At 41.8% G+C, this 24,233-nt stretch overlaps 1 protein-coding gene across 2 annotated transcripts in view; it reads left to right on the top strand.

Moving 5' to 3' along the window:
• pld1a (phospholipase D1a) overlaps window positions 1-24,233 on the top strand; it is an 86,807-nt gene that overhangs the window by 14,926 nt on the left and 47,648 nt on the right. For both annotated transcript variants that reach the window (XM_062040934.1, XM_062040935.1), the window contains 3 exons: window positions 14,902-15,111; window positions 18,450-18,619; window positions 20,391-20,533. In XM_062040934.1, the coding sequence (XP_061896918.1) occupies window positions 14,902-15,111; window positions 18,450-18,619; window positions 20,391-20,533 (523 nt within the window). The remainder of the gene's footprint in view (window positions 1-14,901; window positions 15,112-18,449; window positions 18,620-20,390; window positions 20,534-24,233) is intronic.

Here is a 24,233-nt window from a genome sequence, read left to right on the forward strand (position 1 = left end):
CTTCTTCCAGGGCCACTTTGATACATTTTGTACAAACCCCGTTTCCATATGAGTTGGGAAATAGTGTTAAATGTAAATATAAAATGAATACAATGATTTGCAAATCCTTTTCAAGCCATATTCAGTTGAATATGCTACAAAGACAACATATTTCATGTTCAAACTCATAAACTTTATTTATTTTTTGTAAAAAATAATTAACTTTAGAATTTCATGGCTGCAACACGTGCCAAAGTAGTTGGGAAAGGGCATGTTCACCACTGTGTTACATGGCCTTTCCTTTTAACAACACTCAGTAAACGATTGGGAACTGAGGAAACTAATTGTTAAAGCTTTAAAAAGTGGAATTCTTTCCCATTCTTGTTTTATGTAGAGCTTCAGTGGTTCAACAGTCCGGGGGTCTCTGCTGTCCTATTTTAGGCTTCATAATGCGCCACACATTTTGGATGGGAGACAGGTCTGGACTGCACGCGGGCCAGGAAAGTACCCGCACTTTTTTTTATGAAGCCACGTTGATGTAACACCTGGCTTGGCATTGTCTTGCTGAAATAAGCAGGGGCGTCCATGAGAAAGACGGCGCTTAGATGGCAGCATATGTTGTTCCAAAAGCTGTATGTACTTTTCAGCATTAATGGTGCCTTCACAGATGTGTAAGTTACCCATGTCTTGACCACTAATACACCCCCATACCATCACACATGCTGCCTTTTACACTTTGCGTGGATAACAGTCTGGATGGTTCGCTTCCCCTTTGGTCCGGATGACACGATGTGGAATATTTCCAAAAACAATTTGAAATGTGGACTCGTCAGACCACAGACCACTTTTCCACTTTGCATGAGTCCATTTAGATGATCTCGGGCCCAGAGAAGCCGGCGCCGTTTCTGGGTGTTGTTGATAAATGGCTTTGGCTTTGCATAGTAGAGCTTTAACTTGCACTTACAGATGTAGCGACCAACTGTATTTAGTGACAGTTGTTTTCTGAAGTGTTCCTGAGCCCATGTGGTGATATCCTTTAGAGACTGATGTCGCTTTTCGATACAGTGCCGTCTGGGGGCATTTTTACCAGTGTGTTACATGGCCTTTCCTTTGAACAACACTCAGTAAAGGTTTGGGAAGTGAGGAGACACATTTTTGAAGTGGAATTCTTTCCCATTCTTGCTTGATGTACAGCTTAAGTTGTTCAACAGTCTCCCTTCTCATATTTTAGCCTTCATATTGCACCACACATTTTCAATGCTGTTGTAACACGTGGCTTGGCATCGTCTTGCTGAAATAAGCAGGGGCGTCCATGGTAACGTTGCTTGGATGGCAACATATGTTGCTCCAAAAGCTGTATGTACCTTTTAGCATTAATGGTGCCTTCACAGATGTGTAAGTTACCCATGTCTTGGCCACTAATACACCCCCATACCATCACAGATGTGTAAGTTACCCATGTCTTGACCACTAATACACCCCCATACCATCACACATGCTGCCTTTTACACTTTCACCCTAGAACAATCCGGATGGTTCTTTTCCTCTTTGGTCCGGAGGACACGACGTCCACACTTTCCAAAAATAATTTGAAATGTGGACTCGTCAGACCACAGAACACTTTTACACTTTCTATCAGTCCATCTTAGATGAGCTCGGGCCCAGCGAAGCGTTTCTGGGTAGCTTCATAGTTACATGACTTGGTGCTTGACACATTTTAGCTGCTAGCATGGTAGCGTTAGCATGTAAGTTTGTGTGTGTGTATGTGTGCGTGTGTGTGTGTGTGTGTGTGTGTGTGTGTGTGTGTGTGTGTGTGTGTGTGTGTGTGTGTGTGTGTGTGTGTGTGTGTGTGTGTGTGTGTGTGTGTGTGACCATCCCTGTCCACGGTGGCGAAGGTCAGGCTCTCCACGACGTTAATGTTCAATCAGCAGTGTGCTACTTCCCCCTCACACAGCTGGAAGTGCAGCTCAGAAGAAGAAAATAAAGAAATAGAAGTTTAAACAGAACATTTATAAAAAGCAGCAGACTTGTGACAGTAATGCTGCCCTGAATGTGGTCTCGCAGGCTGACCACTGAATGTCTTTGTTGGTTCCACCTGGGAGAAGAAACACACTTACTAATCTAATCAGGAAAAAAAGACATTTCATATCTACATTTTTTTTTAATCAGACTTTGTGTTTTTGCTCTGATTCATCCATCCATCCATCCATCCATCTTCTTCCGCTTATCCGAGGTCGGGTCGCGGGGGCAGCAGCCTAAGCAGGGAAGCCCAGACTTCCCTCTCCCCAGCCACTTCGTCCAGCTCTTCCCGGGGGATCCCGAGGCGTTCCCAGGACAGCCGGGAGAGATAGTCTTCCCAACGTGTCCTGGGTCTTCCCCGTGGCCTCCTACCGGTCGGACGTGCCCAAAACACCTCCCTCGGGAGGCGTTCGGGTGGCATCCTGACCAGATGCCCGAACCACCTCATCTGGCTCCTCTCCATGTGGAGGAGCAGCGGCTTTACTTTGAGCTCCCCCCGGATGGCAGAGCTTCTCACCCTATCTATAAGGGAGAGACCCGTCACCCGGCGGAGGAAACTCATTTGGGCCGCTTGTACCCGTGATCTTGTCCTTTCGGTCATGACCCAAAGCTCATGACCATAGGTGAGATCAACCGGTAAATTGAGAGCTTTGCCTTCCGGCTCAGCTCCTTCTTCACCACAACGGATCGATACAGCGTCCGCATTACTGAAGACGCCGCACCGATCCGCCTGTCGATCTCACAATCCACTCTTCCCTCACTCTTCCCTCACTCGTGAACTCCTCTACTTGGGGCAGGGTCTCCTCCCCAACTCGGAGATGGCACTCCACCCTTTTCCGGGCGAGAACCCTGGACTCGGACTTGGAGGTTCTGATTCCCATCCCAGTCGCTTCACACTCTGCTGCGAACCGATCCAGTGAGAGCTGAAGATCCTGGCCAGATGAAGCCATCAGGACCACCTAATCTTGCAGCCACCAAACCAGATACCCTCAACGCCCTGACTGCGCCTAGAAATTCTGTCCATAAAGGTTATGAACAGAATCGGTGACAAAGGGCAGCCTTGGTGGAGTCCAACCCTCACTGGAAACGGGTCCGACTTACTGCCGGCAATGCGGACCAAGTTCTGACACTGATTATACAGGCAGCGGACCGCCACAATAAGACAGTCCGTTACCCCATACTCTCTGAGCACTCCCCACAGGACTTCCCGGGTTACACGGTCGAATGCCTTCTCCAAGTCCACAAAACACATGTAGACTGGTTGGGCAAACTCCCATGCACCCTCAAGGACCCTGCCGAGAGTATAGAGCTGGTCCACAGTTCCACGACCAGGACAAAAACCACACTGTTCCTCCTGAATCCGAGGTTCGACTATCCGGCGTGGCCTCCTCTCCAGTACACCTGAATAGACCTTACCGGGAAGGCTGAGGAGTGTGATCCCACGATAGTTGGAACACACCCTCCGGTTCCCCTTCTTAAAGAGAGGAACCACCACCCCGGTCTACCAATCCAGAGGTACCGCCCCCGATGTCCACGCGATGTTGCAGAGTCTTGTCAACCAAGACAGCCCCACAACATCCAGAGCCTTACACCGAGGAGCTTTTTAACTACCTCGGCAACCTCAGCCCCAGAAATAGGAGAGCCCACCAGAGATTCCCCAGGCCCTGCTTCCTCATAGAAAGATGTGCTGGTAGGATTGAGGAGGTCTTCGAAGTATTCCCTCCACCGATCCACAACATCCGCAGTCGAGGTCAGCAGAACACCATCCCCACCATACACAGTGTTGACATTGCATTGCTTCCCCTTCCTGAGGCGGCGGATGGTGGTCCAGAATCGCTTCGAAGGCGTCCGGAAGTCGTTTTCCATGGCTTCCCCGAACTCCTCCCATGTTCGAGTTTTTGCCTGCGCGACCGCTGAAGCCGCACACCGCTTGGCCTGTCGGTACCTGTCTGCTGCCTCCGGAGTCCTATGAGCCAAAAGAGCCCGATAGGACTCTTTCTTCAGCTTGACGGCATCCCTTACCGCTGATACCAGCGGGTTCTAGGATTACCGCCACAGGCACCAACCACCTTGCGGCCACAGCTCCAATAGAGGTACGGAACATCGTCCACTCGGACTCAATGTCCAGCACCTCCCTCGTGACATGTTCAAAGTTCTTCCGGAGGTGGGAATTGAAACTCTCTCTGACAGGAGACTCTGCCAGGCGTTCCCAGCAAACCCTCACAATGCGTTTGGGCCTGCCAGGTCTGTCCGGCATCCTCCCTCACCATCGCAGCCAACTCACCACCAGGTGATGATCGGTAGAAAGCTCCGCCCCTCTCTTCACCCGAGTGTCCAAAACATGAGACCGCAAATCCGATGACACAACTACAAAGTCGATCATGGAACTGCGGCCTAGGGTGTCCTGGTGCCAAGTGCATATATGGACACCCTTATGCTTGAACATGGTGTCTGTTATTGACAATCTGTGACGAGCACAAAAGTCCAACAACAAAACACCACTCGGGTTCAGATCCGGGCGGCCATTTTTCCCAATAACGCCTATCCAGGTTTCACTGCTCTGATTCAGCTCATTAAATATAACATGTACTAAAAAACACTTTGTTTGTGGACATTTGGGTAAACATTTGCTTTCTGAAATAATCATTAAACAGGTTTTATGTGTTGGTACTAGTGTTGTCCCAACACCAATATATTGGTACCGGTACCAAAATGTATTTCGGTACTTTTCGATACTTTTCTAAATAAAGGGGATGACAAAAAATGGCGTTATTGGCTTTATTTTAACAAAAAATATTAGGGTACATTAAACATATGTTTCTTATGGCAAGTGTGTCCTTAAATAAAATAGTGAACATACTAGACAACTTGTCTTTTAGTATTAAGTAAACAAACTTTGGGTTTAGCTATTTTGCGGGTGCAGAAGGTTAGATAGTGGTCGCTAAAACCACAGATCATGACCCCACTATTTTTTATTTTAGGCCGGTCTGAAGTGAGAATGAGATCTATGGTTGACTGGGTTGAATCACACACCCTTGTAGGTAGTGCTATTAGCTGGGAAAGACTGTGCAGATTACAAAACTTGCTGTAGGACCTGAAGACAGGCGCATCTCTGCGTTGAATATCTGTGTTCAGATCTCCAGTTATAATTTTCTCCACATTGTCTGCCCCAGCCAAGCACTCCTCAAGAGCCCCATAGAAATCACTCTGATTAGGGGGTCTGTAGACAGTCCCTATCAGTACCGGCTTAGCGTTTTTAAATTTGATTTCCGCCCACACAGATTCAAGGTCATTGTGGTTGGGATCCGTGCGAGTTATGTATTTTTTTATTCCTGTCCTTTCTGATAACCGAAAAGTTTTCTATTTCTATCTCTGAGTCAGAAACACTTTGATCAAATTTGGTTTCAGAAAAACACAGGATTTTTACCTTCGTGTTGAGGAACATTTCTCTGATTTGGTCGAGTTTGGTTCCAGAGAGGCTGTTCACATGAAGGTGGATGATGTGTAGTCCACTGGAACCAGAAAGAGCATCAGAGTCCGCTGTGTAGTGGTACTGTCCAGAAAAGTTGTTGGTTGTTATTGAGGTTGGAGTTGTAGAGCAGTTCAGGTCGTGGTTTGGCTGGAGCTGCTTGGGGGAGCAGGAGGGAGAGAAGGGAGAGAGAGGCATATTGATCTTCATCCAGGTGAAGGGGGAGGGGCGGAGTTGGAGAGTGGGGGGCCAGGTAGGGGGGTTGGGGGTGGTGGTGGATTTAACTTTCACAGGCTTTGGACCGGTTGAAAACAAAGAAAATGCAATATCCCGTGTATGCCGCGGGTCTAGACGCCGCGTCCTCGACCGTCAGGGACCGGGGAGAGGCCGCATGGTCCCCCGCCACATCGTATCCACTGCAGACTGGGGTGTCGATGTTGACCGCCGTGCTGTTCACCGCCAGGCTGCTGCCTTCGCCGATGTCTGGGTCGTCCTCCACTGCCGCCGCCGACCGTGTCGATGAACGGGGCGAAGTCCTCCGTTGAGCCGCCGATCGCTGGAGCACAGGTGAGCTGGGGTTGTGATGACCAGATAGGAGGTCCCGCAGCTAAGTTAGCTTCAATGGCGTCGCTAGCAGTAGCATTGCTAAGCTTCGCCAGGCGGGATAGCATTAACCGTGTGGTTACAGGTCCAGGGTTGAGTTCAGTGTCTCCTGATAGTAGAAGTAATAGTAGTATTGTTGATCTTCGGTCTATCCTTCCAGTCAGGGGCATGTTTCTTTTGTTTCGATGTGCAGTTAAGCACGAGGCTATCACGTTAGCTCCGAAGCTAAAGTGCTTCGCCGATGTATTGTCTATGAGATAAAAAATCACCGTGATTGTCCATTTCCACTTTAATTTTCAAGAGGGTAAAGTATCCGAGGAGGTTTAAAATATAAATCCGTGATCCACAGTAGAAAAAGGAGGAAGTGTGGGATCATCCGAGTAGTTGAGCGAGAGCGAAAGAAGATGCGACTGTCTATCTTGGCGTGCAGAGTCTCAAGTCACGCCCACTCATGAACATTCCACATGGAAGAGGGTGTCTCCACATGTGTGCACGCCCACTCATGAACATTTCACATGGAGGAGGGTGTCTCCACTTGTGTGCACGCCCACTCATGAACATTTCACATGGAGGAGGGTGTCTCCACATGTGTGCACGCCCACTCATGAACATTTCACATGGAGGAGGGTGTCTCCACATGTGTGCACGCCCACTCATGAACATTTCACATGGAGGAGGGTGTCTCCACATGTGTGCACGCCCACTCATGAACATTTCACATGGAGGAGGGTGTCTCCACATGTGTGCACGCCCACTCATGAACATTTCACATGGAGGAGGGTGTCTCCACATGTGTGCACGCCCACTCATGAACATTCCACATGGAGGAGGGTGTCTCCACATGTGTGCACGCCCACTCATGAACATTTCACATGGAGGAGGGTGTCTCCACATGTGTGCACGCCCACTCATGAACATTCCACATGGAGGAGGGTGTCTCCACATGTGTGCACGCCCACTCATGAACATTCCACATGGAGGAGGGTGTCTCCACATGTGTGCACGCCCACTCATGAACATTTCACATGGAGGAGGGTGTCTCCACATGTGTGCACGCCCACTCATGAACATTTCACATGGAGGAGGGTGTCTCCACATGTGTGCACGCCCACTCATGAACATTTCACATGGAGGAGGGTGTCTCCACATGTGTGCACGCCCACTCATGAACATTCCACATGGAGGAGGGTGTCTCCACATGTGTGCACGCCCACTCATGAACATTCCACATGGAGGAGGGTGTCTCCACATGTGTGCACGCCCACTCATGAACATTCCACATGGAGGAGGGTGTCTCCACATGTGTGCACGCCCACTCATGAACATTTCACATGGAGGAGGGTGTCTCCACATGTGTGCACGCCCACTCATGAACATTTCACATGGAGGAGGGTGTCTCCACATGTGTGCACGCCCACTCATGAACATTCCACATGGAGGAGGGTGTCTCCACATGTGTGCACGCCCACTCATGAACATTCCACATGGAGGAGGGTGTCTCCACATGTGTGCACGCCCACTCATGAACATTCCACATGGAGGAGGGTGTCTCCACATGTGTGCACGCCCACTCATGAACATTTCACATGGAGGAGGGTGTCTCCACATGTGTGCACGCCCACTCATGAACATTTCACATGGAGGAGGGTGTCTCCACATGTGTGCACGCCCACTCATGAACATTTCACATGCACACACAGAGAGGGAATACTTACACGGCAAGCAGGCTGGCCGTTGCCAGGACAACAGCACAGGAAGCAGGAAGTAGCAGAAAGTGGAGATAATAAGACATCCTGGCCAGGTCGCACTATCAGATGTGTTGTGGTGCACGTCATCTCGGACCCCCCCCCCCCCCCCCAGCAGATACTGAGAACATTCCGGCACTCTGCAGTGGACCTGGGGGAGGTGGCCATTATCTTGAGTGTGGAGGACGATGATAACAGGCTGTCATGACGATGGCACTACAACAAACGGTGTGCTCCTTTCTTTGTCAGCGGGTGTTGTTGTCCTCCTTCACTGAATGGAAGGTCCAACATTCCCACTGATAGGAATTGTACCTTTCACTTTTCCACCCGTACACTAACACTTCCCAATACCATCATTTTCACAACTTGTTACACATCATCTGATTATTGTGTAGCCCATAGTGATACTGATTATTAGTAGTCAAAGAGGCTGATAACCGATATTTGGATACTATACTCTGTTTGAAAAGTACCGCTTCGCCATATTTTTAGTTTTGCAGGCGCGTCGTCGTCACATTGCTGGTTTTTAACTTAAAGTACCACTGATAGTCACACACACACTCCGTGTGGGGAAATTACCCTCTGCATTAGACCCCTCCATTCACCCCCTGGGGAGGTGAGGGGAGCAGTGAGCAGCAGCGGTGGCCACGCTCGAGAATCATTTTGGTGACTTAACCCCCAATTCCAACCCTTGCTGCTGAGCGCCATACAAGCAGAGGAGCATGTTTGGCAGCGCACACACACAGAGTACTTACAAGCAGACACAGTGTGTAGACCGTTTTTCTGTTTGCTGGTTCCTGTTTTCAGTTTGGCTATTCCTAATTCCTGGTTTGTGTTTTACGTTTATTTTGAACATTAAATCCTGTTTTCCCGCACAAATCCTGCCTTCTCTGCATCTTGGGGTTCGTCACCAACAACTCGTGACAGAATACTCCAGCCTAACACGAACCCCGCGGAGATTTCTATGGCAGAGAGGCTTAAAGGCCTACTGAAAGCCACTACTAGCGACCACGCAGTCTGATAGTTTATATATCAATGATGAAATCTTAACATTGCAACACATGCCAATACGGCCGGGTTAACTTATAAAGTGACATTTTACATTTCCCGCCACACTTCCGGTTGAAAAGGTCTATATATGATGACGTATGCGCGTGACGTCAATGGTTGAAACGGAAGTATTGGGACACATTGTATCACAATACAAACAGCTCTGTTTTCATCTCATAATTCCACAGTATTCTGGACATCTGTGTTGGTGAATCTTTTGCAATTTGTTTAATGAACAATGGAGACTGCAAAGAAGAAAGCTGTAGGTGGGATCGGTGTATTAGCGGCTGGCTGCAGCAACACAACCAGGAGGACTTTGACTTGGATAGCAGACGCGCTATCCGACGCTAGCCGCCGACCGCATCGATGATCGGGTGAAGTCCTTCATCGCGCCGTCGATCGCTGGAACGCAGGTGAGCAGGGGTGTTGATGAGCAGATGAGGGCTGGCGTAGGTGGATAGCTAATGTTTTTAGCATAGCTCTGTCGAGGTCCCGTAGCTAAGTTAGCTTCAATGGCGTCGTTAGCAACAGCATTGCTAGGCTTCGCCAGGTTGGACAGCAGAGGTTGGTAGTATTGTTGATCTGCTGTCTATCCTTCCAGTCAGGAGCTTATTTCTTCTGTTTCTATCTGCATTTAAGCACGATGCTATCACGTTAGCTCTGTAGCTAAAGAGCTTTGCCGATGTATTGTCGTGGAGATAAAAGTCACTGTGAATGTCCATTTCGCGTTCTCGACTCTCATTTTCAAGAGGATATAGTATCCCAGGTGCTTTCAAATACAAATCCGTGATCCACAATAGAAAAAGGAGAAAGTGTGGAATCCAATGAGCCAGCTTGTACCTAAGTTACGGTCAGAGCGAAAAAAGATGCGTCCTGCACGGCACTCTAGTCCTTCACTCTCACGTTCCTCATCCACGAATCTTTCATCCTCGCTCAAATTAATGGGGTAATTGTCGTTTTCTCGGTCCGAATCTCTCTCGCTGCTGGTGTTAAACAATGTGCAGATGTGAGGAGCCTTTCAACCTAGCGAGCGTGTTGTCACTTACTGACGTGGACATGAGCGCTTGCACGTGGAACATGTTTCACAGACTTGTAGCGAGCGTGTCGTCACTTACTGACACTTACTGACATGTTTCACAGACTTGTAGCGAGCGTGTCGTCACTTACTGACACTTACTGACATGTTTCACAGACTTGTAGCGAGCGTGTCGTCACTTACTGACACTTACTGACATGTTTCACAGACTTGTAGCGAGCGTGTCGTCACTTACTGACACTTACTGACATGTTTCACAGACTTGTAGCGAGCGTGTCGTCACTTACTGACACTTACTGACATGTTTCACAGACTTGTAGCGAGCGTGTCGTCACTTACTGACACTTACTGACATGTTTCACAGACTTGTAGCGAGCGTGTCGTCACTTACTGACACTTACTGACATGTTTCACAGACTTGTAGCGAGCGTGTCGTCACTTACTGACACTTAGTGACATGTTTCACAGACTTGTAGCGAGCGTGTCGTCACTTACTGACACTTACTGACATGTTTCACAGACTTGTAGCGAGCGTGTCGTCACTTACTGACACTTACTGACATGTTTCACAGACTTGTAGCGAGCGTGTCGTCACTTACTGACACTTACTGACATGTTTCACAGACTTGTAGCGAGCGTGTCGTCACTTACTGACACTTACTGACATGTTTCACAGACTTGTAGCGAGCGTGTCGTCACTTACTGACACTTAGTGACATGTTTCACAGACTTGTAGCGAGCGTGTCGTCACTTACTGACACTTACTGACATGTTTCACAGACTTGTAGCGAGCGTGTCGTCACTTACTGACACTTACTGACATGTTTCACAGACTTGTAGCGAGCGTGTCGTCACTTACTGACACTTACTGACATGTTTCACAGACTTGTAGCGAGCGTGTCGTCACTTACTGACACTTACTGACATGTTTCACAGACTTGTAGCGAGCGTGTCGTCACTTACTGACACTTACTGACACTTACTGACATGTTTCACAGACTTGTAGCGAGCGTGTCGTCACTTACTGACACTTACTGACATGTTTCACAGACTTGTAGCGAGCGTGTCGTCACTTACTGACACTTACTGACATGTTTCACAGACTTGTAGCGAGCGTGTCGTCACTTACTGACACTTACTGACATGTTTCACAGACTTGTAGCGAGCGTGTCGTCACTTACTGACACTTACTGACATGTTCCACAGACTTGTAGCGAGCGTGTCGTCACTTACTGACACTTACTGACATGTTTCACAGACTTGTAGCGAGCGTGTCGTCACTTACTGACACTTACTGACATGTTTCACAGACTTGTAGCGAGCGTGTCGTCACTTACTGACACTTACTGACATGTTTCACAGACTTGTAGCGAGCGTGTCGTCACTTACTGACACTTACTGACATGTTTCACAGACTTGTAGCGAGCGTGTCGTCACATGTTGGTAATGTTTTGTGTTTGACTTTGGTGTAACTTTCACAAGCTTTGGTATTTTCTTCTATGCAAGCTTTCCTTTTGTTCTTCCCATGGCTGAACTCGTGAGAGCAGAAACTTTACACCTTGGCCTTCTGTCAAAATAAAAGACTGTTGTTGTTGTTGTTGTCATTTAAAACTGCTGCTGGATGTTTCCCATAAATATCAAGTGTCAACAAAATGCACTTTATTGTCCACGCATGCAAGACAATAAGTGGTACTTTTACAAAGTGAATGTGGAGTTCAGCATTTTGTCTTCAACTTGAAATCTTTTTTTTTAGGTTTCAAAATAAAGACAACTTCAGATTGTTTTCTTTGTCTAAAAATAGAACAAGCACAATCAAAAAACATACAAATCATAATATATATATTTTTTCCACACTTTCATGTTGCTGTTCATTGTAGTCTCTCTTCATTTGTGGTGATTGATCATTTCTGAATAGATGACGTGATAATGTTCATCAGTCAAACAGGTGTGAGTCTGGCAGAGTTTTAAATTGCTCTCATTGGTGTAAAATGTTCATCTATCAGAAGATGTAATAAATAGTAATATCCAAATGAAATGACAGCATGTTATTAATGTCATATTCCTCAACTGATGTACCAGCATCATGTGCTTTATTCTCTACAGCAAAACTTGTCAATTTGGATTCATTTCATGAATCACACATGAATTTAGTAGGTGAAACATGTTTATGTGCGCCCAGATAATGTCCTCTATCTCAGTGGTCCCCAACCACCGGGCCGCGGCAGCACAAGAAATTTAAAAAAAAAAAAAAAATTTTTTTTTTATTAAATCAACATGAAAAACACAATATATACATTATATATCAATACAGTCTGCAGGGATACCGTCTGTAAGCACACATGATTGTATTTCTTTATGACAAAATAAAATACAAAATAAAATTCCAGAGGGGGGGGGGTTATTTTTCAAGCGCTGACCAGTCCGCAGCTACAAAAAGTTTGGGGACCACTGCTCTATCTTAACATAGCTCCGCCCCCTCTGGATTCATGCGGCAGGGGATACAAAAAATTGCTATTGCGACATCCAGTGGACACATTTAGAAGAGCAGTTTCTTTCTTTCAAAAATGTCAGCTCATTTTTATACTTACCAAAATCTGATCCAGCCCACGTTTGACACCCTGGTCTACATCAAATAACTACACAGTGTTTATAAAGTCATTTAATAATAATACAAGTAACCATTTAAAAGGATATCAAGTTTAATTTGTCATTACTGTAGAATTGTTTACCATTGCACTCTAATTGGAAGATAAATAACTTTGTTATCCGAAATTAATAAACAAAAACATTAAATCTACTCTCATTTCTATAAGCAAAAATTTAACGTAAATAAATATTGAACATTTTTTAAAGTGCATTTTTTTCCCCAGTTGGATAAACGAGGTCGGACCTTGTCTTTTTGTTGTTGATCTGCGTGATCATGTGATCACTGCGTGATCATGTGATCACTGCGTTCTCGCTCGTTCATCCGTGTTGATGGGCTCGTATTGCCCATCCCATTTGAAGCTCAACTATTACCACTTGGTGATCATATTTTTTCCCCTCCTATTCTTTGTTACTTTGCGGCACTTCTCACTCGCGAGGGTCTCTCTCTTTCCGTACTTCCTGTGTGTCATCAGCTCGCAGGCCCGCTCTCCGCCCACAGAGACAAAGATTGTGAATGACTGAAAGGAGGGCTCACTGTGTTCAGTTAATGCCACTGTTAAATAAACTACGTTATTGTATTCATTAAAACTTTGATGTCAATTAAATATCAATGAACTGTGCAGGCTGAAAATCTAATTGGTACTCTGAGATGAAACAAAAAAAGTGTCAAAGTTAAAAAAAATAAAACCATTTTTGTGATCTTAAAATGAAATAAATCATTTTAAAAAACAATTTCTAGATATGTACCAAAAATAACGCTGTGCTCAATAGAAACATTGCAAAAAGCATTTGATTATGTGGATATTAGAAAAAAGAAATGAATGAGAAACATAAAGTGGAGGAGGGAAGGTTGTATGTAGTAAGTTGTATGGAGGTCAATGTAAGTAAGGTTGTATGTAGTAAGTTGTATGGAGGTCAATGTAAGTAAGGTTGTATGTAGTAAGTTGTATGGAGGTCAATGTAAGTAAGGTTGTATGTAGTAAGTTGTATGGAGGTCAATGTAAGTAAGGTTGTATGTAGTAAGTTGTATGGAGGTCAATGTAAGTAAGGTTGTATGTAGTAAGTTGTATGGAGGTCAATGTAAGTAAGGTTGTATGTAGTAAGTTGTATGGAGGTCAATGTAAGTAAGGTTGTATGTAGTAAGTTGTATGGAGGTCAATGTAAGTAAGGTTGTATGTAGTAAGTTGTATGGAGGTCAATGTAAGTAAGGTTGTATGTAGTAAGTTGTATGGAGGTCAATGTAAGTAAGGTTGTATGTAGTAAGTTGTATGGAGGTCAATGTAAGTAAGGTTGTATGTAGTAAGTTGTATGGAGGTCAATGTAAGTAAGGTTGTATGTAGTAAGTTGTATGGAGGTCAATGTAAGTAAGGTTGTATGTAGTAAGTTGTATGGAGGTCAATGTAAGTAAAGTTGTATGTAGTAAGTTGTATGGAGGTCAATGTAAGTAAAGTTGTATGTAGTAAGTTGTATGGAGGTCAATGTAAGTAAGGTTGTATGTAGTAAGATGTATGGAGGTCAATGTAAGTAAGGTTGTATGTAGTAAGTTGTATGGAGGTCAATGTAAGTAAGGTTGTATGTAGTAAGTTGTATGGAGGTCAATGTAAGTAAGGTTGTATGTAGTAAGTTGTATGGAGGTCAATGTAAGTAAGGTTGTATGTAGTAAGTTGTATGGAGGTCAATGTAAGTAAGGTTGTATGTAGTAAGTTGTATGGAGGTCAATGTAAGTAAGGTTGTATGTAGTAAGTTGTATGGAGGTCAATGTAAGTAAGGTTGTATGTAGTAAGTTGTATGGAGGTCAATGTAAGTAAGGTTGTATGTAGTAAGTTGTATGGAGGTCAATGGAAGTAAGGTTGTATGTAGTAAGTTGTATGGAGGTCAATGTAAGTAAGGTTGTATGTAGTAAGTTGTATGGAGGTCAATGTAAGTAAGGTTGTATGTAGTAAGTTGTATGGAGGTCAATGTAAGTAAGGTTGTATGTAGTAAGTTGTATGGAGGTCAATGTAAGTAAGGTTGTATGTAGTAAGTTGTATGGAGGTCAATGTAAGTAAGGTTGTATGTAGTAAGTTGTATGGAGGTCAATGTAAGTAAGGTTGTATGTAGTAAGTTGTATGGAGGTCAATGTAAGTAAGGTTGTATGTAGTAAGTTGTATGGAGGTCAATGTAAGTAAGGTTGTATGTAGTAAGTTGTATGGAGGTCAATGTAAGTAAGGTTGTATGTAGTAAGTTGTATGGAGGTCAATGTAAGTAAAGTTGATCTTTATTTACACGCCAAACCTCAATCCACTATTCTAAAATGTACTTTCATTATTTTCCTAAACGTCAACCGCCATCTTTGTTTTATAATGCTCCTCCAGGTGAGCCCTGCTCCACGCACCTGCTGCTAAGCATGCTGGCCAAGACTCCGCCCACCAGCAGCAACATCAATCTGGTCAACGCAGAAAGTGCGGACGCCATCGCCCACGTGCAGGACGGAATCAAGATGGCCGACCTGGTGGAGAGCTTGGACGCCGGAGAGCTGGACTTTGACGAGGGAGAGGAGGTGGACTTTGATGGAAACTGTCTCGGTACGTCAGGAGGTGGAGGAGGAGGAGGACACCTTATATGTCAGGAGGAGGAGAAGGAGGAGGAGGAGGACACCTTATATGTCAGGAGGAGAAGGAGGAGAAGTAGGAGGACACCTTATATGTCAGGAGGAGGAGAAGGAGGAGGAGGAGGACACCTTATATGTCAGGAGGAGGAGGAGGAGGAGGAGGAGGACACCTTATATGTCAGGAGGAGGAGGAGGACACCTTATATGTCAGGAGGAGGAGGAGAAGGAGGAGGACACCTTATATGTCAGGAGGAGGAGGAGGAGAAGGAGGAGAAGTAGGAGGACACCTTATATGTCAGGAGGAGGAGGAGGAGAAGGAGGAGAAGTAGGAGGACACCTTATATGTCAGGAGGAGGAGAAGGAGGAGGACACCTTATATGTCAGGAGGAGGAGGAGGAGGAGGACACCTTATATGTCAGGAGGAGGAGGAGGACACCTTATATGTCAGGAGGAGGAGGAGAAGGAGGAGGACACCTTATATGTCAGGAGGAGGAGGAGGAGGAGGACACCTTATATGTCAGGAGGAGGAGAAGGAGGAGAAGGAGGAGAAGGAGGAGGACACCTTATATGTCAGAAGGAGGAGGAGGAGGAGAAGGAGGAGGACACCTTATATGTCAGGAGGAGGAGGAGGAGGAGAAGAAGGAGGAGGACACCTTATATGTCAGGAGGAGGAGGAGGAGGACACCTTATATGTCAGAAGGAGGAGGAGGAGGAGAAGGAGGAGGACACCTTATATGTCAGGAGGAGGAGGAGGAGGAGGACACCTTATATGTCAGGAGGAGGAGGGGGAGGAGGAGGAGGACACCTTATATGTCAGGAGGAGGAGGAGGAGAAGGAGGACACCTTATATGTCAGGAGGAGGAGAAGGAGGAGGACACCTTATATGTCAGGAGGAGGAGGAGAAGGAGAAGGAGGAGGACACCTTATATGTCAGGAGGAGGAGGAGGAGAAGGAGGAGGACACCTTATATGTCAGGAGGAGAAGGAGGAGGAGGAGGAGGACACCTTATATGTCAGGAGGAGGAGAAGGAGGAGGACACCTTATATGTCAGGAGGAGGAGGAGGAGGAGGACACCTTATATGTCAGGAGGAGGAGGAGAAGGAGGAGGGAGAGGAGGAGGAGGAGGAGGAGGACACCTTATATGTCAGGAGGAGGAGAAGGAGGAGGGAGAGGAGGAGGAGGAGGACACCTTATATGTCAGGAGGAGGAGGAGGAGGAGGAGGAGGAGGAGGAGGAGGAGGACACCTTATATGTCCAAGTTGAAACTGTCTCGGTACGTCAGGAGGAGGAAATAAAAAGACTACCTGGAACACAATACTGTAAATATTACTACGACACGTGTAGTTTTTATCAAGTCAAAGTGCATTAGTAGTTATGAAGAAGAAGTGTAATGTACACTACTTATCAAAAAGTACACAAGTTATAGAGGAAAAAGTACAGTAGATGTTATAAAGAATATGTAAAGTAGTTATAGAGAAAGTCTAGTTCCAGTTATAAAGAAAAAGTACAGTATTTACAGAGGAAAAAAGTACATTAGCTATAAAGAAAAAGTACAGTGGTTTTAGAGAAATAGTATAGTATTAATTATAAAGAAAAAGTACAGTAGTTATAAAAAAGTACGGTAGATGTTGTCAAGAAAAAGTACAGTAGTTATAAAGAAAATATACAGTAGTTATAGAGAAACGTACAATCGTAGTTATAAAGAAAAAGTACAGTAGATGCTATAAAGAATATGTCAAGTAGTTATAAAGTCTAGTTCCAGTTTTAAAGAACAACTACAGTATTTAGAGAGGAAAAAGTACATTAGCTATAAAGAAAAGGTACAGTGGTTTTAGAGAAGTATTACAGTACTAGTTATAAAGAAAAAGGACAGTAGATGTTATTAAGAAAACGTACAGTAGTTATATAGAAAAGTACAGTCGTAGTTATGAAGAAAAAGTACAGTAGTTATGAAGAAAAAGTACAGTAGTTATAAAGAAAAAGTACAGTAGTTATTAAGAAAAAGTAAAGTAGTTGTTATTAAGAAAACGTAGAGTAGATGTTATTAAGAAAAAGTACAGTAGTTATTAAGAAAAAGTAAAGTAGATGTTATTAAGAAAAAGTACAGTAGTTATTAAGAAAATGTACAGTAGTTATAAAGAAAAAGTACAGTAGATGTTATTAAGGAAACGTACAGTAGTTATTAAGAAAAACTACAGTAGTTATAAAGAAAAAGTACAGTAGATGTTATTAAGAATATGTCAAGTAGTTATAAAGTCTAGTTCCAGTTATAAAGAACAACTACAGTATTTAGAGAGGAAAAAGTACATTAGCTATAAAGAAAAAGTACAGTGGTTTTAGAGAAATATTACAGTACTAGTTATAAAGAAAAAGTACAGTAGTTATTAAGAAAACGTAGAGTAGATGTTATTAAGAAAAAGTACAGTAGTTATTAAGAAAAAGTAAAGTAGATGTTATTAAGAAAAAGTACAGTAGTTATTAAGAAAAAGTACAGTAGTTATAAAGAAAAAGTACAGTAGATGTTATTAAGAAAACGTACAGTAGTTATGAAGAAAAAGTACAGTAGATGTTATTAAGAATATGTCAAGTAGTTATAAAGTCTAGTTCCAGTTATAAAGAACAACTACAGTATTTAGAGAGGAAAAAGTACATTAGCTATAAAGAAAAAGTACAGTGGTTTTAGAGAAATATTACAGTACTAGTTATAAAGAAAAAGTACAGTAGATGTTATTAAGAAAACGTACAGTAGTTATATAGAAAAGTACAGTCGTAGTTATGACAAAAAAGTACAGTAGTTATAAAGAAAAAGTACAGTAGTTATTAAGAAAAAGTACAGTAGTTATTAAGAAAAAGTAGAGTAGATGTTATTAAGAAAAAGTACAGTAGTTATTAAGAAAAAGTACAGTAGATGTTACTAAGAAAAAGTACAGTAGTTATTAAGAAAAAGTACAGTAGATGTTATTAAGAAAAAGTATAGTAGTTATTAAGAAAACGTACAGTAGTTATAAAGAAAAAGTACAGTAGGTATTGAGAAAAAGTACAGTAGTGAAGTGACTGATATTTCTATAAATGTATGATGTGAAGCCAGCATGTAACAATCCTGAAAAATGATTATTTTAATATTTGACTTCTGCTACTGCACCTCACATGCTTGTCACTCACCCTTTCTCTCTCTCTCTCTGTCTGTCTTTCTCTCTCTCTCTCTCTCTCTCTCTGTCTGTCTGTCTGTCTGTCTGTCTGTCTGTCTCTCTCTCTCTCTGTCTGTCTGTCTGTCTGTCTGTCTGTCTGTCTGTCTGTCTGTCTGTCTCCCAGGTGATTGTGGTATTCCCTTCTCCTGTGTGTACTCCACTGTGGGCTTCAAGGAGGCCAACGCCAAAGTCTTCCTTCCCAGCGTACCCATCAGCGCTCGCATCCTGGAGGTGGAGCGCTTCACCACCGCCCAGGACCGCTTCAACTTGTCCCACCACCGCAGCGTCAACAAGGTGTCCCCAACATGGCATGCATACATTACATTACATTCATTCTTATTGGAATATTCACATTTCATATCAGCACAATTCAGTTGCTATTCATTCTTACATATTTCCATGCACATAATGTCTTCATCAAAATAGTCCAGGAAAATGGTTTTAGAGCCGTAGTTTACATATACTGTACCTGTACATACATTTGAAAGCAGGGAAGTTGTCACCTTGTATTGAATTTGCACAAAACAGGGTAAATAGTATGGAGTGAAATGACTGCCAAAATGCCTCAAATACACAAAAATGATTTGACTTACGCCCAACGATTCGCAAGTAAAAAAAATAAATAAATTTGCAAGTAAAAAACAATTTTATTCAATTAAAAAAATGATTCGCAAGTATAAACCCTGCTCAGTGGCCTGGTGGTTAGAGTGTCCGTCCTGAGATGGGTAGGTTGTGAGTTGAAACCCCGGCCGAGTCATACCAAAGACTATACAAATAGGAGCCATTACCTCCCTGCTTGGCACTCAGCATCAAGGCTGGGAATTGGGGCTTAAATCACCAAAAAGGATTCCCGGGCGCAGCCATCGCTGCTGCTCACTGCTCCCCTCACCTCCCAGGGGTTAATCAAGGGTGATGGGTCAAATGCAGAGAATAATTTCGCCACACCTAGTGTGTGTGTGTGACTATCATTAAAAGAGAAGAGAGAGAGAGAGAGAGTAAATAACTCTTTTCTTCAATTAAAAAAAATAATTTGCACTTTTAAAACTATTTTTTTAGTTAGAAAAACACTTTACAAGTATAAGACTATTTTCTTTAATAAAAATAAAAACTATTCTCAATTATAAAAACTACTTCCTTCAATTAAAAAAAAAATATTGCAAGTATAAAACGATTTGCAAGTAAAAAAAACAATTTTCTTCACCTAAAGAAAATAATTGGCACTTATAAAACCTTTTTTTTTAGTTAGAAAAACACTTTACATGTATAGGACTATTTTCTTTAATGAAAAAAAACTATTCTCAATTATAAAAACTATTTTCTTCAATTCAGAAAAAATTGTTGCAAGTATAAAACGATTCGCAAGTTAAAAAAACAACAATTTTCTTCAATAAAAAAAATTCACAAAACTATTTTTTAGTTACAAAAACACTTTACATGTATAAGACTATTTTCTTTAATAAAAAAAATATTCTCAATTATAAAAACTGTTTTCTTTAATTAAAAAAAAATTATTGCAAGTATAAAACAATTCGCAAGTAAAAAAAAACTATTTTCATCAATTGAAAAAAATAATTTGCACTTATAAAACTATTTTTTTAGTTAGAGAAACACTTTACAAGCATAAGACTACTTTCGTAAAAAAAAAAATTTTTTCTCAATTATAAAAACTCTTTTCTTCAATAAAAAAAAAAAAGATTGCAAGTATAAAACGATTCACAAGTATAAAAACAATTTTCATCCATTAAAGAAACAATTCACAAGTAAACCAACTATTGTTGTTTTAGTAAATAGTTGGACGAGAATTAATTTTTTTCTTGGGTTTTTGTAAATTTTTGCCAATAATTTCCCTCCGTAAATACCAACTAACATTTACAACATGTCCCACTGAAAATGCCCTTCTGTTCATCTTACTTTAATTATTTCAAATATTATATTATTTCAAAATATTAAACCATATATTTTTTATTGAAATATTGCGTTATTAAAAATACAAATCATTTCCAGAGTAGGAAAACCTTTTTTCCTTTTCATGAAAAAGGTACATTTGTGTTTATGACATTTTCAGTCCCTGCCCGCCGTGTTCAAGATGGAGATGAAGCATGGCGAGTTCACGTGGGTGGTGAAGAGGAAGGAGAAGCACTTCATGGAGCTGCACAGAGAGCTGAGGACCTACAAGACCTTCATGAGGATTCCTCTGCCCTCACGCAGGTCAGCTGATCAACACCCCCGCTGCACACATATTTACTTCATCTTTACTAAGTCCTGTTTTACACAGTGGAACATATTTACTTCATCTTTACTAAGTCCTGTTTTACACAGTGGAACATATTTACTTCATCTTTACTAAGTCCTGTTTTACACAGTGGAACATATTTACTTCATCTTTACTAAGTCCTGTTTTACACAGTGGAACATATTTACTTCATCTTTACTAAGTCCTGTTTTACACAGTGGAACATATTTACTTCATCTTGTCATGTCTGTGTTCATGTTTTTGTTTGGCCATGTGCTGTTTTGTTTTTTGGACACTTCCTTAGTTCCTGGTTTCACTTCCTGGTTTTGTTTTGTTTCCATGGTTACTCATTAGTTTCACCTGTTCCACGTTTGGACTCACACACACCTGTCTCACGTTTTCACATTGTCATGTCACGCACCTGTTCACAGTTAGTCACGCACCTGTTTTCACTTATCATGTCACTATATAGGCTTTTCTGTTTCTGTTGTTCGTCCTGGCGACATCACACATTCATGCCATGTTCTCAGTTCCTTGTCACGCAAGTTTTTGTTTGTTTAATGTTCATAGTTCTCCGCCATTGTGCGCGCCTTTTGTTTTCTAGTCAAGTTTTTTACCTCCGCTGTGAGCGCCTTTTGTTTGTACCTTTTGTTTGAGTTTATAGTAATAATTAAACTATGTCTTTACCTGCACGCCACGTCCGTTCCAATTCTTTTGCACCACGGGAGAGCAAACCACGCCAAAGACCTAGTCTTGACACATCTTTACTAAGTCCTGTTTTACACAGTGGAACATATTTACTTCATCTTTACTAAGTCCTGTTTTACACAGTGGAACATATTTACTTCATCTTTACTAAGTCCTGTTTTACACAGTTTAACATATTTACTTCATCTTTACTAAGTCCTGTTTTACACAGTGGAACATATTTACTTCATCTTTACTAAGTCCTGTTTTACACAGTGGAACATATTTACTTCATCTTTACTAAGTCCTGTTTTACACAGTGGAACATATTTACTTCATCTTTACTAAGTCCTGTTTTACACAGTGGAACATATTTACTTCATCTTTACTAAGTCCTGTTTTACACAGTTTAACATATTTACTTCATCTTTACTAAGTCCTGTTTTACACAGTTTAACATATTTACTTCATCTTTACTAAGTCCTGTTTTACACAGTTTAACATATTTACTTCATCTTTACTAAGTCCTGTTTTACACAGTGGAACATATTTACTTCATCTTTACTAAGTCCTGTTTTACACAGTTTAACATATTTACTTCATCTTTACTAAGTCCTGTTTTACACAGTGGAACATATTTACTTCATCTTTACTAAGTCCTGTTTTACACAGTTTAACATATTTACTTCATCTTTACTAAGTCCTGTTTTACACAGTGGAACATATTTACTTCATCTTTACTAAGTCCTGTTTTACACAGTGGAACATATTTACTTCATCTTTACTAAGTCCTGTTTTACACAGTTTAACATATTTACTTCATCTTTACTAAGTCCTGTTTTACACAGTGGAACATATTTACTTCATCTTTACTAAGTCCTGTTTTACACAGTGGAACATATTTACTTCATCTTTACTAAGTCCTGTTTTACACAGTGGAACATATTTACTTCATCTTTACTAAGTCCTGTTTTACACAGTGGAACATATTTACTTCATCTTTACTAAGTCCTGTTTTACACAGTGGAACATATTTACTTCATCTTTACTAAGTCCTGTTTTACACAGTTTAACATATTTACTTCATCTTTACTAAGTCCTGTTTTACACAGTTTAACATATTTACTTCATCTTTACTAAGTCCTGTTTTACACAGTGGAACATATTTACTTCATCTTTACTAAGTCCTGTTTTACACAGTTTAACATATTTACTTCATCTTTACTAAGTCCTGTTTTACACAGTGGAACATATTTACTTCATCTTTACTAAGTCCTGTTTTACACAGTTTAACATATTTACTTCATCTTTACTAAGTCCTGTTTTACACAGTGGAACATATTTACTTCATCTTTACTAAGTCCTGTTTTACACAGTTTAACATATTTACTTCATCTTTACTAAGTCCTGTTTTACACAGTGGAACATATTTACTTCATCTTTACTAAGTCCTGTTTTACACAGTTTAACATATTTACTTCATCTTTACTAAGTCCTGGCCTGGGTTTTTACCATTAGATTGCTTTCATAATATCAAATAGGTAATATTGACCATACCTGGCCTCAGGTCTTCAGATTATATTAATAAATGTTTTGTATTCAAGCAGGGGTGTCCAAACTTTTTCCACTGAGGGCCGCACACTGAAAAATGACAGCATGTGGGGGCCATTTTGATATTTTCATTTTTAAAACAAGTATATATGTATTGCAACCATTATGGCTCCCCTCAATTTGGTGAGTGTTTAAGATCCTGGCGACACACAAGTCATTAAAGTGTTAAAAATAAGTCATACACCAGGAGTCACCAACGCGGTGCCCGCGGGCACCAGGTCGCCCGCAAGGACCAGATGAGTCGCCCGCCGGCTGGTTCTAAAAATAGCTCAAATAGCAGCACTTACCAGTGAGCTGCCTCTATTTTTTAAATTTTATTTATTTACTAGTGTGACAGTCCTAACTGTCGCGCGGGTTCTCAGGACGATCCAGGGAAGACATTGTCAGATGGTTTAGACTTCTTTATTATTTCAATCACAGAGTCTTTTGCTGCTTTACAGCAGCTGCCTTTTTTCTCACGTGAGCACATGAATGGTTTCCTCCCGTCCGCCGTCTGCTTTTCAGCAGCACGTCGCCGTCGTTTGCGTGGCAGCAGAGGATGCTTTCCTCCCGTCCGCCGTCTTTCGCCGTCTTTCTCCGTCTCCTCCCTTGATGTTCACGTCTCTCGCCCTTTTATACGGTCCGAGAGAGCGATTGCACTGTCCACAGCTGCGCGCTCCACGCACCTTATGCTGATTGCGGCGTCGCTCCCATTTATTTTTTTTTACTTTGTTTCTTATAACTGTCAGAAAGACAATTTTAGAGAAAAAATACAACCTTAAAAATGATTTTAGGACTTTTAAACACATATACATGTTTACCTTTTAAATTCCTTCCTCTTCTTTCCTGACCATTTAAATCAATGTTCAAGTAAATTTTTTTTTTTTATTGTAAAGAATAATAAATAAATTGTAATTCTTACTTTAATTCTTATTATTCTAACAAAGTGCAGATTGGATTTTAACCTATTTAAAACATGTCATCAAAATTCTAAAATTAATCTTAATCAGGAAAAATTACTAATGATGTTCCATAAATTCTTTTTTGAATTTTTTCAAAAAGATTGGAATTAGCTAGTTTTTGTCTTCTTTTTTTCGGTTGAATTTTGAATTTTAAAGAGTCGAAATTGAAGATAAACTATGTTTCAAAATTTAATTTTCATTTTTTTGTGTGTTTTCTCCTCTTTTAAACCGTTCAATTAAGTGTTTTTATCATCATTTATTCTCTACAAAAAACCTTCCGTAAAAGGAAAAAAAAAGTACGACGGAATGACAGACAGAAATACCCATTTTTTATATATATATAGATTTATTTATTTAGCTATTATTGTTTAAATCACACTTACATGTAACTTACAAATGACTATATATATATATATATATATATATATATATATAT

Source organism: Entelurus aequoreus, linkage group LG03 (genome assembly GCF_033978785.1).
Source record: "Entelurus aequoreus isolate RoL-2023_Sb linkage group LG03, RoL_Eaeq_v1.1, whole genome shotgun sequence".
Lineage (NCBI taxonomy): Eukaryota > Metazoa > Chordata > Actinopteri > Syngnathiformes > Syngnathidae > Entelurus > Entelurus aequoreus.